Source organism: Oncorhynchus gorbuscha, linkage group LG05 (assembly GCF_021184085.1).
Source record: "Oncorhynchus gorbuscha isolate QuinsamMale2020 ecotype Even-year linkage group LG05, OgorEven_v1.0, whole genome shotgun sequence".
Lineage (NCBI taxonomy): Eukaryota > Metazoa > Chordata > Actinopteri > Salmoniformes > Salmonidae > Oncorhynchus > Oncorhynchus gorbuscha.
Window position 1 is genome coordinate 20,114,996 of NC_060177.1, and position 14,863 is coordinate 20,129,858.

The 14,863-nt window shown below is 42.5% G+C and overlaps 1 protein-coding gene across 1 annotated transcript in view; it reads right to left on the bottom strand.

The window, feature by feature from the left end:
• The window catches only part of LOC124035640 (anoctamin-5-like), a 37,416-nt gene continuing 22,553 nt past the window's right edge, over positions 1 to 14,863 (bottom strand). Inside the window, exons 2-20 of the mRNA XM_046349193.1 lie at positions 11,010 to 11,080; positions 8,993 to 9,100; positions 8,266 to 8,334; positions 7,006 to 7,290; positions 6,720 to 6,839; positions 6,483 to 6,598; positions 5,736 to 5,870; positions 4,383 to 4,488; positions 4,018 to 4,078; positions 3,752 to 3,903; positions 3,576 to 3,650; positions 3,230 to 3,458; positions 2,795 to 2,973; positions 2,559 to 2,656; positions 2,240 to 2,361; positions 1,902 to 2,107; positions 1,520 to 1,722; positions 1,219 to 1,324; positions 1 to 1,018 (exon numbers count right to left, since the gene is read on the bottom strand). Of these exons, the coding sequence (XP_046205149.1) occupies positions 794 to 1,018; positions 1,219 to 1,324; positions 1,520 to 1,722; positions 1,902 to 2,107; positions 2,240 to 2,361; positions 2,559 to 2,656; positions 2,795 to 2,973; positions 3,230 to 3,458; positions 3,576 to 3,650; positions 3,752 to 3,903; positions 4,018 to 4,078; positions 4,383 to 4,488; positions 5,736 to 5,870; positions 6,483 to 6,598; positions 6,720 to 6,839; positions 7,006 to 7,290; positions 8,266 to 8,334; positions 8,993 to 9,100; positions 11,010 to 11,080 (2,666 nt within the window). The 3' untranslated portion in view covers positions 1 to 793. The remainder of the gene's footprint in view (positions 1,019 to 1,218; positions 1,325 to 1,519; positions 1,723 to 1,901; positions 2,108 to 2,239; positions 2,362 to 2,558; positions 2,657 to 2,794; positions 2,974 to 3,229; positions 3,459 to 3,575; positions 3,651 to 3,751; positions 3,904 to 4,017; positions 4,079 to 4,382; positions 4,489 to 5,735; positions 5,871 to 6,482; positions 6,599 to 6,719; positions 6,840 to 7,005; positions 7,291 to 8,265; positions 8,335 to 8,992; positions 9,101 to 11,009; positions 11,081 to 14,863) is intronic.

The window sequence follows — 14,863 nt, forward strand, 5'->3', positions numbered from 1 at the left end:
GACGGTTGCATTGGTCCTTTAATTGACAGTTTTTACATCGACTCCCATGAAAATATTTCAAATACATGACATTAATCAAAGGAAAACACATCACATTTAATGTAGCCCAGTTCCAGCCAAATTGCAGCAGATAACATGCCAACATTTGAAGGCAAATAAATTAGATTTTATATGTTACATTCTATCAAACACGCATATGACTTTAAAGGTAATTCATTAGATAGCTGCCGATAAAAGCCATGGGATATCTTTGGCAGTCTTTGCTGGATATGTTAGTAACATATGACATTGTGGATAAGGTGAGCATTATAATACATTTTTTCAAGAAGCTGTATATTGTTGGTACAATATCATGAATCCCAATAAGTATTTAACAAGTTGGCACATACTTTTGTAGGATTCCATAATATCCTATCACGATCAACACTGGCACTGAATGACTGAATCAGTTGCAAGAAACATCATTGCACAGAAGATATGAAGCAAGCTGAACAATAGAAGCTTGCATTGCAACAGCATTGGACGCTGAGAAAAGGTGACGAGATGGGGTCATCGATCAAATTAATCCGTCCCTGCCTCCAATGAAAGTCCTAATATAGGCGAAAAGGTTGAAATCTGTTAGCTGCTCATTAGAAAATGAACAAACAACAAAACAAAGAGAAACAGTTGATAGGATTGCAACCACTGACAGAATCCCTTTACTGTACTTCTGTTTGCCTTCAGCGGAGGAGACTTCACAGCAACACCCTCCCAGTTAGGTTAGCCAGGTGGGTGTGAGTTACTGATTGGGGGCCTACAGGCACTCTGATAACAGGTCATGCATGTCGGTGGCAGTGCAGACCCCAGGTTTGGGTTCAATGATAAAACTCTGACTCAGCTGGATCTTGAGCTTCTCAACCTCGTAGTTGTGCAGGTATTCCTGGATGAGGTAACGTTCCCGTTTGATCCGAGCCTTCACCTCGGATGGCACATCCGGGATCAGCCAGGCCACAAAGAACTTCACCACAAACACCACGTGCTGATGGGAAAGGAAGAGGGTTTTTACAGAGCATACCATTATCACACACTCACCTTATGAAGTGCAGATGATAACATGTTGAAAGACAGTGATAGCAAAGATTGGGCTCTGCTGCATACTGTATATAATGGAGAGAGGCACCTGCTGGTTTAGAGTGGAGAGATGTGCTGTGTTCCATACACATATTTTGGATGGCTTACCTCCATGATAATGATGAAGGCCAGTTTGGCTGCCAGGATGTGCCAGAACTGCATAGTGTGGGAGTACTGCCTCTGGTGGCCTGGAGGGTAGCGGTAGTCACGGTACCTGAGACAACATATAGGACTAATGTCGGGACACAACAACTACATACACTAGTGCTAAACCCCAAGCATTGACCTGTCCTCTGTAAACATCTGGATTAATACAATCACAGCTCCATAGTCAATACTTCAAGTGAGGTCAAGACAAAGGGTATTTAAATGGGCAAGTGAGTGGCCTGGCATTGCAGTCGCTTCCCACCTGCAGGTGGTGATGAAGGAGCTGTTGAACCAGGCAGGAATCGCCCCCTCCTCGGGCGTACTGAGGAGAGGGATCTGGGAGATGTCATACACTGACAGGCTGTTGTTGATGTAGCCACTCATGGTGGCTTCAGAGCCAGGGTGGTAGGCATACAGGTAGACCAGGCGGGGGATCATGTCTGAAGTAAAGGCCATGATGAATGCCTGGGGAGATGAGAGAGCATGAGAGGGGATCCAAGACACACTGAACTATTGAATTATGGTATTTTGATTATACAGTATATATGAATTATAAAATGGGGCTGTTTAACAATAAAGACATAGATTTCAACACTTGATAACAACAATGTGGCTACAGATTAATAACATTTAATCCTACTCACATTGGTGACAACGGACAAGATGGCCACCACATTGAGGATCTCCTGCCATGCTCCGATGTTGTGGGCCTTGGCCGCCACAGGCCGGCGGAACTGGGTGGTGAACTTCCAGGCGTCCACTCTGACCTCCAGGATGTTGTTACAGAGGGCCAGTAGGGGGGCCAGGGGGAAAGAGGCCACAAACAGAGTGATGAAGCCAAACTGGATTACTGCACAGCGAGAGAGAGAGAGAGAGAGAGAGAGAGAGAGAGAGAGAGAGAGAGAGAGAATGTTAATGAACAGCCATACATAGTCTCCTGTCTATGTGGGAAGAGAGTGAAGTGGGTTAAGGGCCTCCTTACCCATCTCCAGGTACTCATAGAACAGGCCCAGCTGGCTGAAGTTCTGCAGGTCGTGGTCCTGCTCCCAGCGGCTGTACTGGTCTTTCCGGGCCTTCCTGCTGCACCACCAGTTCCTCAGCAGCCTGACAGGATATAATATTGATCAAGAGAATACTGAACTCTGAGGAGGGCACGTGTACAAATTACATACTGAATGTCAGACATGTTTAACAAGTTCAAGCTGGTTCACACCCAATGGTGGAGTAGATATGCAACTGAAAGGTCATTGATGTACATTTCACAGTCTATCAGAAGTAGGTCAGAGGTCAGTGAAACTCACGGTAGTAGGGCCTCCTGGATGTTCCCACACACCTGCTTCCCTGTCATGACGATCACCAGCTGGGTGGTCAGCTCAATCAAACAGCCTCCTGGGTCACACTGGGACAAGTTGCAGTGGGTGTTTAACAGTTAGGTTTGAGATCTAAACATAAATACTGTAGTTTATTCTTCAAAAGGTGTGAGTTTCATATAGTAAAATGTGTTCATATACTGTAGATGCTGTGTGACAAAGCTCACCTCCTCGTTCCTCAGCCTGCTGTATTTGCCAAACATGTACGTGTAGTTGCCTGGGTAACCCACAAACTTCCCCTTGAAGAAGGCCACGTAGAAACATGAAGAATAGTAGTTGACAAACTGGAAGAGGAACATCTTCATTGTCAACTTGTTTTCATACTCCAGATGTGTCTTGGGAATTTCTGTTGGAGCAAGTAGTTGGAGGTCAAAGGCATTCAAGGCACACAAGATACCTAAACTAACGGTGCAATGTACTGCTGAGGTATGAGTGAATTTTTAAAGGAGAGAAAATATATTTTTTAAATTAACAGGAAATGGGTAGTTAATGTGACCTGGGGTAAACATCACTTTAACTTGATGTGCCATCTGTGTTCCATCTCCCTGCATTTCCTGCTCCTCCTGATCTAATCGCCATGATAGCGAGCTACTCCTCCTCACCCATATCAGTGATCCAGATGGCCACTCGCTCATAGAAGAAGTTAAGGATCATAATGATGACAAAGTTGATAAAGGAGGCGGTGACAGAGGTAGCGAGCTGCGGGGTGATGAGAGAGCCCACCAGATGGATCTTCTTAGTGGGGCTGTCCTTCATGATGCTGGCGAAGGCTGCATACACAGCCAGCCTGTAGACTATTACCCCAGTGATACAGGCCACAATCAGAAGCATCTGTGGAGAACACAAAATCCACATGCTACTGTGCGCATACAGCACACATACAGTATACTGCACACTGGCGAACAAATGCTTGCAGACACACAGAGTTGATGTAGTATGTTGGCTTACCCAGAACAGAACAGTAACACCGGAGAGGCAAAAGCGACCACACTTTTTGGGGAGGGGTAGGTATGGCTCCATTTCCTGCACAATAACAAATAACGGAAAGCCCAATCAGTAGTTTACATTGAAAACTTTAGAATTTTCACACAAGCCGTGTGTAATAACCAGCTGGCAGCCCGTACCTGGGTGATCCGGTTGAGTCTCTGGTCAGTGCACTTGGTCTCAAACTCCGGGCGGATCTGGAGCTGCTGCTGCTCCTCCTCGAAATCCACCAGGTCCCACTCATACTCCAACTGGGCCTGGCGCCGCTTCCAGAACTCCAGGAACAGAGTCACTGCAGAACCGACAGGGTCATTACACTCTAACAGTAACCGTCTGTCTCCCACACAGGGGATGTACTGTAATTCTCCAACAGGGTAATACAGTAACAGAGTGGACAGACACTTACCCCAGATCCCCATAAACATGGCAAAGAACACGGTCCCCTCGTTATCAAACAGATGGGATTGCTGGAAGAGGGAACATGGGACAGGATGAGCTCCTAACCATCCAGAGGAAATGATATGCTGTGCTTTGGCCACAGCAATATGACATACTGCACACTCAGCATGGGAGATTTCACTGGCTTTGATTGACAGGATGGTTTAAACAATAAGCTAATCACGCATAATATTCACAGCCATAATTTCTTTAAGTGTGAGGAGCCATCAAGAATTAGATGTAATGGTTAATCATCAAGAGATTATGATTAGCCATTTTAGGAAAGGTTACGTTGTGACTGAATGACAGAATAAAATGTGTATGTTCCTTTACCCAGGATGAGAGGCACGTGGAGTTGAGCTTCCAGTAACTACACTTCTTATCACACAGCGGACACATCACAGTACTCCCTCCAATGCTGGGGTCACAGATCTCCTTACTGTGGGAGAGATAAATAGGAAGAATATAAAGTGGGAAAGAACATTAATACATTTGTTTATCTGGAGTACTTCTCCTGTCCTATTCGGTGTCCTGTGTAAATCTAAGTGTGCGTTCTCTAATTCTCTCCTTCTCTCTTTCTTTCTCTCTCTCGGAGGACCTGAGCCCTAGGACCATGCCCCAGGACTACCTGACATGATGACTCCTTGCTGTCCCCAGTCCACCTGGCCATGCTGCTGCTCCAGTTTCAACTGGCCTGGGCCCTAGGACCATGTCCCAGGACTACCTGACATGAGGACTCCTTGCTGTCCCCAGTCCACCTGGCCATGCTCCTGCTCCAGTTTCAACTGTTCTGCCTTACTATTATTCAACCATGCTGGTCATTTATGAACATTTGAACATCTTGGCCACTTTCTGTTATAATCTCCACCCGGCACAGCCAGAAGAGGACTGGCCACCCCACATATGCTCTCTCTAATTCTCTCTTTCTTTCTCTCTCTCGGAGGACCTGAGCCCTAGGACCGTACCCCAGGACTACCTGACATGATGGCTCCTTGCTGTCCCCAGTCCACCTGACTGTGCTGCTGCTCCAATTTCAACTGTTCTGCCTTATTATTATTTGACCATGCTGGTCATTTATGAACATTTGAACATCTTGGTCATGTTCTGTTATAATCTCTACCCGGCACAGCCAGAAGAGGACTGGCCACCCCACATAGCCCGGTTCCTCTCTAGGTTTCTTCCTAGGTTTTGGCCTTTCTAGGGAGTTTTTCCTAGCCACCGTGCTTTTACACCTGCATTGTTTGCTGTTTGGGGTTTTAGGCTGGGCATCTGTACAGCACTTTGAGATATCAGCTGATGTACGAAGGGCTATATAAATAAATTTGATTTGATTTGATTTGATTTGATTTGATTTGATTTGATATGACGTGACTTTACATGTCCTGTATAGACTGACAAAGTTGTGTGATTTAGTGTACTGTTGGATGTGCAACAACAAAGATTTCATTTTTTTTACACAATTATTATTAATACACTGACTACACACCATTAGGTGTGTGTGTATGATAGCCCACTTAGGCATGATTCAATGGCGGTGTTTACACAGGCAGCCCAATAATTCAATATCAGATCTTCTGCCAATAATTTGGCGAAATATTAGAATTGGGCTGCCTGTTTAAATGCAGCCAATTAACTGTTTTCCTGTTTTTCAAATAAGGCACATTTCTGCCCCCTGGTGGTACTAACCTTGTTAAATTATCATCGTAGCTTAGCACCCCATAGGTAAAACATATGACCCCCATGACCGCAGCAAAGAACAACATCTCGGTGTAGAAGCCCAGCCAGGCAAAGTAGATCCCAATCTTCTCCCCATAATACTTCCTGTTAACAACACAGACATAATTCAACTTATTTGGCATTAGGGAGTAGGGACACTTAGTATTTGCATGGAGCTATAGATCAGGGGTTCCCAAACTTTTTATCTCGGGGGCCCCCCTTCCATCATTGGGGGACATCCTGCATCTCCCATGCGCATGCACACACACCGCGTCTATTTCTATGGGCACAGGGACTGTTCATGATATAAACTGTTCACACCTCTCTTGTAGGTGGAGAGAAGGTTGCAGGTTTAAAGCAAATTTTCATGCAATTCTATACATTTGGTCATGTCTAATGTGTGTTCATGTGATATTTGAGTGACAACAATTATTACAACAATATCTATGGGCTAAAAAAACGAAATAAAAAACATCAGCTGACATTTCTGACAAGTTATAAATAGCTCTCTAAGATATGCAATGACTGACATGACAAGAGGAACTGATGATGTACTACCCTATTTAGAAATGGTACCTTGTGCATTCTACTATTACAACTTTCAAGAGTAAGTTTAAAGCCGGACTGAGTTCGCCCCCCTCCCTCCCCCTGTTACAGACGTAGATCTTTGTGTCTATGCATAGGGGAAATGTATCCGACGTCCAACCGATGTCTTACCTGATGAGGTTGAGGGGCTGCTCCTTGTAGAAACAGAGGAACCTAGCCCAATTCTTATAGAGGTGGTAGCGTTCGCTCTCACACTGCTCATTTGTGTTCCTCTCCCAGTATCGACACTGACAGCATAGAGGACAGGAGAATAATCAGCTCTAGTTTAGAAATAAATCTGACATCCTCACATGAAATCTACTGTGAGTATGTTGATGTGATGTAGGTGGGGCGTCACCTGTTTCTTACATCATGAAGTGGGAAGGCTGAGGTGTAGGTCCCGTTGTTCAGCAACCGCTTGATACCTTTCTTGTCTGTCTCCTTGAGGTCCTCTTTATGGTACGGACAGCGAGACAGGATGTAGTACACCTGACAGGAAGGGACATCAGATCAGTGTGTGTGTGTGTGTGTGTGTGTGTGTGTGTGTGTGTGTGTGTGTGTGTGTGTGTGTGTGTGTGTGTGTGTGTGTGTGTGTGTGTGTGTGTGTGTGTGTGTGTGTGTGTGGCTGGATTCTGTGTTAAGATACTGTACTCACTATTCTGTTGCGTGTGGAGGGGGGGAAGAAGGTGTCTTTGTTTTTGATGAGGAAGAAGTCTATCTTGTCCTTATCAAATGGAGAGGTGAAGTAGTCAGGCTGTGGGCGCATCACCTTCTCTGGCAGGCGGAACGGTCGGGAGAGCCACTCCAGTGGAACGTCCTGTCCGTGGGGGATGTCGCTTTCCTTAAAGGGAACCTTGATCTTCAGCACGTCAGCGTAGGTGGCCAACACCTCCCACGGGGCGTGGATCTTCAGGAAGTACGTTTTCAGATCATCTGAGTCCTAAGAGGATTGAGTTGAGAGAGGACAGAGAGAGGCAGTTTGACTGACCATACCATTTAAGCAAAAAACAGAGGAATCATTGAAAATATTGAGTACATTTAACATTTATAATATTTTCTACATTTTCCATTTGAATATAGTACACATTTCACCTAAAAATAGTAAAGAAAACATAGAAACACTGAGTGTATAAAATATTAGGAACATCTTCCTAATAGTGAGTTTTTTTGTTTGTCCTCAGAACAGCCTCAGGGGCTTTAAGTTGACTCCAATGTTCACACCTCTCTTGTAAGTGGAGAGTAGGTTGCAGGTTTAAAGCAAATTTTCACGCAATTCTATAAATTTTGTCAATGTATAGACCAATTTCAGTCTTTGTTTCCATTCCTTGCAAGGACTCCAGTCAATAACAACGGAGGTGGTGGTGTAAACGTGGTGGTGTAAACGACTGCATTGTGTCAAGTTGGCTGGATGTCCTTTGGGTGGTGGAACATTCTTGATACACACAGGAAACTGTTGAGGGTGAAAACCCCAGATGCGTTGCAGTTCTTGACACACACCAACCTGTGCACCCGGCACGTACTACCATACGCCATCCAAAGGCACTTAAATCCTTTGTCTTGCCCATTCACCCTCTGAATGGGACACATACACAATCCATGTCTCAATTGTCTCAAGGCTTAAATATCCTTCTTTAATTAACCTGTCTCCTCCCCTTCATCTACATTGAATGAAGGGATCATATAAGGTAAGCTTTCACCTGGATTCACCTATGTCGTGGAAAGAGCAGGTGTTCCTAATGTTTTGTACACTCAGTATACGTTAAACACCCTTCTACCACTTAGGAAAGAAGACTGTTGAGTGGAATTACCCTATAAGAAAGCTCTGCTGAGATATGCCCCACCTTGCAGTAATGTGATGTGCTGCTACATGATGACCACTAGAGGATGCCAGCGTGCCACGGCTTGGCTAACTCACCAATTTGTCCTCAGTCTCAAGCTCCAGTCCAGCCTTCTTAAGGTTGGCCTCAAACTCCCTCCTCCTCTCCTGTACAAATACAGAGACAGACACACATGCACTTTAAGCAATAGCAAGGACCAGGGCAGAAAAGCATTTTTCCTTGTATCTCCCCCTCTATCATCGCTGCTATTACTTTATCCTTCCATCCATCCTTGTATTCTAACTTCCCCATTCATTCTCATAATCCATTTTGTTCTTGTAGAAGCTCTGTTCAAAGACTGCCTGGCACCAGTCACAGCATTCTCAAAGTTCAAAAATCAGAGGGCCTGGTAATAATGAAATGTGATCTGTCTATGGTCTGTCTGTGGCATGAAATCTTTGCTTCTCTGTCAAGAAAGAGGTGATGCAATTACCCCAACAACAAAGTTTCAACCACTGGGAACTTGTCAGCCACTTCCTTTTAGCCACCTTCTCTTCTTTACCGCCCTGATTCAGGCTGATTATGAGTCATGGTCACGTGGCCAGTTGACCCCAGACACTGTCTTTACTGTGACAAAACGTTTTGCAACGGAAAACTTAAATATCTGTGTTCTTACTGAAGCCAGTCAGGCTCAAAGCAAACCTGACCACTCCAAGGTTAAGGCTCTGTGCTGTCATGTCCGTGTTGATAAACTGCCATGTGTCTCTCTGTAACCACACAAGGCTCTCTGTCTCTGTGTTGATGATGGTGTGTTATGCTGCCCACCTGCTTCTTCTCTCCATCCTTGTCATCTAGGTACGACAGTATGAAGTCAATCCTGCGAACCCCGTCCCTGAAGAACACGGTGTCTTTGTTCTGCTGTAGTCTGTCCGTCTGGAGGGCAGACAGAGAAGAGTGTCAGAACACTAACCCACACAAACTATTTCTCTCCTCCTCCTATGAACAGAGAACATCTGCTTAATGAATGTGACGATGTACGTTAGAAGCACATTAAAAGTACATGGTAGTAGTTTAGTATATGGTTTTGGACACGCCCAAAATGAAATAAACAGATTTATTTTGTAACGATTGTGGACTTTCTCTCTTTTGTGTAGTTTGTTTTATGTAACTTGAATAGGAGTTAGGAGGCAGTGGATCCTGGACATTTTCCAGTGAAGGCATGCCTATCATTATGCTAAACGTAGCCCTCAACTATGGCAAGCAAAAGAGGTACATACTGTACTAGGGCCTGAAATGAACTTTTTGTTTTTAATAATAACATTAAACCTAGTCTTGATATTCTCAGATCATCCCAGACCAGTATACAGCCACTTCTTGATTCAAGCCCCAAACCTGGCACAGACAATACTCTTCAATCACAATGCTCCACACTCCAGTTTGCATCTACACTCCACACTCCAGTTTATTTATAAGCATATTAAGCATATGCAGGAGTAAGTCTTAGTATAGAGAAACTGCACCCTTGTTAAAAGGAAAACTGCTTGTGAAATTGTATATACAGTGGGTTAAAGGCTGTTTCTCAACTATGTTTGTTTACTCCTGGTTTTATTCCACCTGAGGGGTACAGCTAAGCATATACAGTGGGTTAAAGGCTGTTTCTCAACTAGGTTTGTTTACTCCTGGTTTTAGTCCACCTGAGGGGTACAGCGAAGTATTTACAGCGCTATGCTCTGCAGCCAGGACGACAGAGGGAAAACAACCTTATCGACACAGCCTTGGACCTGGAGTGGAGGAAAATGGCTTTTCTTGATCCAATCGGCTAAGATTATGTTCACCAATTCCAGGTATTACATCATCTTTTGAACCTCATTTGTGAAAAAGGATTGTGTGGGGTCAGTTTCATCATGTGACTAGGAGGAAAAGCGCTTCAGTCCGATTAGCAATAAAGCACAGGCGTGTCCCTAAATTCAGCAGTATCCTGGCTCTGCAGGACACACTGTGGTCGGGAATAGAAACAGAGCCCCTCCCCTTTTTGTTTATCAGCCCCACACCCCCAAACAGGGAGGAAGGAAACAGGATGTGGATACAGCATACAATTCCCAAGATCATCAACAGAATTAGGTTGGCGAAAGCATATTAGAACAATTTGAAATGTATGGCCTTCCACCTTCATGTGTCAAAGCACGCTTGAATATGAGTGAGAGAGAAAGTGTTCAAGTTCCCTCGTTCTTGGACAACAGATTAATGCTGGATAGAGAACACGGACACAGACACATAACAGACACAGTAATATTCTCTCTGTAGGCAGTATTTTAGTTTGTGCTTATTGCCTGGGGAGATCTGATAAAGAGAGGAGCTCTCTGAGAGACACTGAGGTCTTGTGACTGAACAATGAGAACTGTAGTAGAAAGAGGTCAGTTGTTACCAACATAGGCAAGTTACAGAAAGGCATGCAAAACAACCTCTTTTCAATACACACTCACTATTGATCAAGAATATTGATTACAGATGAGGATCAATCAAGCATGTGGAGGAAGACTAAAAACAAGCACATAATCATACATTTCTTACAGCGATGTACACATAAGTGCAAAAATGAATCTACTAATCCAGTATACCTTCAAAGGCTTTCAATTAATTTGCCCGTTGCATTGCAGAACACTGCTGCATAACAGCACAGAGAGCTTGGGAAGTCATCTAGGGTAGGGACACGTTAATGCAGAGGGAAAGGAGAGTGTCCAGGCAGGTCAACATGGGGTCATGGGACTCAAATCAACGTTTATTTGTCACGTGCGCCGAATACAACAGGTGGAGACCTTACAGTGAAATGTGTGAAACTCACCTCTGTGTGTCCAGGTAGCTGTGTTCCTCCATCCTCTATAGAGTTATTATGACTGTGGCCATTACATTCCTCTGTGTAGAGAAAAGAAACACGAGCAGAGATGTGTTGAAAGGGGCAATCTGCAGTTGAAGTCAGAAGTTTACATGCACTTAGGTTGGAGTCATTAAAACTTGTTTTTCAACCACTCCACAAATTTCTTGTTAACAAACTATAGTTTTGGCAAGTCGGTTAGGAAATCTACTATGTGCATGACACAAGTAATTTTTCCAACAATTGTTTACAGACAGATTATTTCACTGTATCACAATTCCAGTGGGTCAGAAGTTTACATACATTAAGTTGACTGTGCGTTTAAACAGATTGGAAAACTCCAGAAAATGATGTCATGGCTTTAGAAGCTTCTGATAGGTTAATTGACATCATTTGAGTCAACTGGAGGTGTACCAATGTATGTATTTCAAGACCTACCTTCAAACTCAGTGTCTCTTTGCTTGACATCATGGGAAAATCAAAATAAATCAGCCAAGACATCAGAAAAATAATTGTAGACCTCCACAAGTCTGGTTCATCCTTGGGAGCAATTTCCAAACGCCTGAAGATACCACGTTCATCTGTACAAACAATAGTTCGCAAGAATAAACACCATGGGACCACGCAGCCGTCAAACCGCTCAGGAAGGAGACGTGTTCTGACTCCTAGAGATGAATGTACTTTGGTGCGAAAAGTGCAAATCAATCTCAGTGTCACGCCCTGGTCGAAGTATTTTGTGTTTATCTTTATGTATTGGGTCAGGCCAGGGTGTGGCATGGGGTTTTTGTATTGTGGTGTGTTTTGTCTTGGGGTTTTGGTTATTGTGGGATTGTAGCTTAGTGGGGTGTTCTATGTAAGTCTATGGCTGTCTGAAGTGGTTCTCAATCAGAGGCAGGTGTTTATCGTTGTCTCTGGTTGGGAACCATATTTAGGCAGCCATATTCTTTGGTTGTGTTGTGGGTGATTGTACTGAGTGTCTTGATGGCCTTGTGCTGTGTTAGTTGACACAAGTATAGGCTGTTTTCGGTTTTCGGTGCGTTTATTGTTTTGTAGTTTGTGTTTTGATTCGTGTTACATTTGTTTTATTAAACATGGATCGTAATCTACACGCTGCAGTTTGGTCCGACTCTCCTTCACCATTAGAAAACCGTTACACTCAGAACAACAACAAAGGACCTTGGGAAGATGCTGGAGGAAACAGCTAACAAAAGTATCCATGTCCACAATGAAATGAGTCCTACGTCGACATAACCTGAAAGGCCGCTCAGCAAGGAAAAAGCCACTGCTCCAAAACCGCCATAAAAAAGCCAAACTACAGATTGCAACTGCACATGGGGACGGAGAAATATCCAAAAATGTACAAAAATTCACCCAACTTATTGTGGGAAGCTTGTGGAAGGCTACCTGAAACATTTGACCCAAGTTAAACTATTTAAAGGCAATGCTACCAAATACTAATTGAGTGTATGTAAACTTCTGACCCACTGGGAATGTGATGAAAGAAATAAAAACTGAAATAAATCATTCCCTCTACTATTATTGACATTTCACATTCTTAAAATAAAGTGGTTATCCTAAATTACCTAAAACAGGGAATGTTTACTAGGATCAAATGTCAGGAATTGTGAAAAACTGAGTTTAAATGTATTTGTCTGACGTGTATGTAAACTTCCGAATTCAACTGGACATACATTTTGGACTTAGGATATATAGTATAATGATATACTGTATATGAGTCCATTGATTCTTGAAGGATATTACTTAAAAATGCCTCATGAGCTTAGTTTAACTGAACCCAAAACATACATTTGTTTTAATCCAATGTTTGTAAACATTGTAAATGTAAACAAACACTGTATGGCCTCATAACATGGTTAAAACTATATTGTTGATATCTTGGAAGGTCAGTCCTTGAATCTATTCCACAGGGCAAAAACTGGTTGAATCAATGTTGTTTTCACATTTCAAGAAAATAAAATCTAATGTGATGACATTGAATCATCATGGAAAACTGATTGGATTTGTAAAAAGACATCAACGTAAGGGAATTTCATTTCTATTTCACCTACCTTTGAACCTGAATCCAATGTCATGGTGAATTCACGTTAGTTGACAACTCAACCAAATGTAAATAAAAAAATGTACTTTGAACTGTGGTCTGTGCCCAGAGGTCTAAGGATGACCTCTAGCAGAAAACTATTTACAATGTACAAATTACATAGTGATATGTGTATCTACTCATTTATTTAAGAGAGAGAAAGCAATGGGTTGTTTGTCTAAATATTTTACTTCACTAGTCCAGAAGCGTAATTATTCCAGCTTCATCACACCAATTAGCCTAATAGGTCTTAATAAGATACATTTTCATATCTAGTGTATGTTGTGTATGTTGTGTATGTTGTCAAACATGTTCACTGTGTATGATACCTTCACTACATACAGTCAACTGGCTAAATGAATCCTGGAAAAATAAAGCTATGTTATTTAACAACAATTACTTTGTAATGTCATCAGATACACTCCATGAAATCCCATATACACTCCATGAAATCCCATATACACTACTAGGAATCCCATATACACTCCATGAAATCCCATATACACTCCATGAAATCCCATATACACTACTAGGAATCCCATATACACTCCATGAAATCCCATATACACTCCATGAAATCCCATATACACTCCATGAAATCCCATATACACTCCATGAAATCCCATATACACTCCATGAAATCCCATATACACTCCATGAAATCCCATATACACTCCATGAAATCCCATGTACACTCCATGAAATCCCATATACACTCCATGAAATCCCATATACACTCCATGAAATCCCATATACACTCCATGAAATCCCATATACACTCCATGAAATCCCATATACACTCCATGAAATCCCATATACACTACACTGAAATCCCATATACACTACATGAAATCCCATATACACTACATGAAATCCCATATACACTACATGAAATCCCATATACACTACATGAAATCCCATATACACTACATGAAATCCCATATACACTCCATGAAATCCCATGTACACTACATGAAATCCCATATACACTACATGAAATCCCATATACACTCCATGAAATCCCATATACACTACATGAAATCCCATATACACTACATGAAATCCCATATACACTACATGAAATCCCATATACACTATATACACTGAAATCCCATATACACTACATGAAATCCCATATACACTACATGAAATCCCATATACACTACATGAAATCCCATATACACTCCATGAAATCCCATATACACTCCATGAAATCCCATATACACTCCATGAAATCCCATATACACTCCATGAAATCCCATATACACTACATGAAATCCCATATACACTCCATGAAATCCCATATACACTACATGAAATCCCATATACACTCCATGAAATCCCATATACACTAATCCCATATACCATGAAATCTCATATACACTACATGAAATCCCATATACACTCCATGAAATCCCATATACACTCCATGAAATCCCATATACACTCCATGAAATCCCATATACACTACATGAAATCCCATATACACTACATGAAATCCCATATACACTCCATGAAATCCCATATACACTCCATGAAATCCCATATACACTCCATGAAATCCCATATACACTACATGAAATCTCATATACACTACATGAAATCCCATATACACTCCATGAAATCCCATATACACTCCATGAAATCCCATATACACTCCATGAAATCCCATATACACTCCATGAAATCCCATATACACTCCATGAAATCCCATATACACTCCATG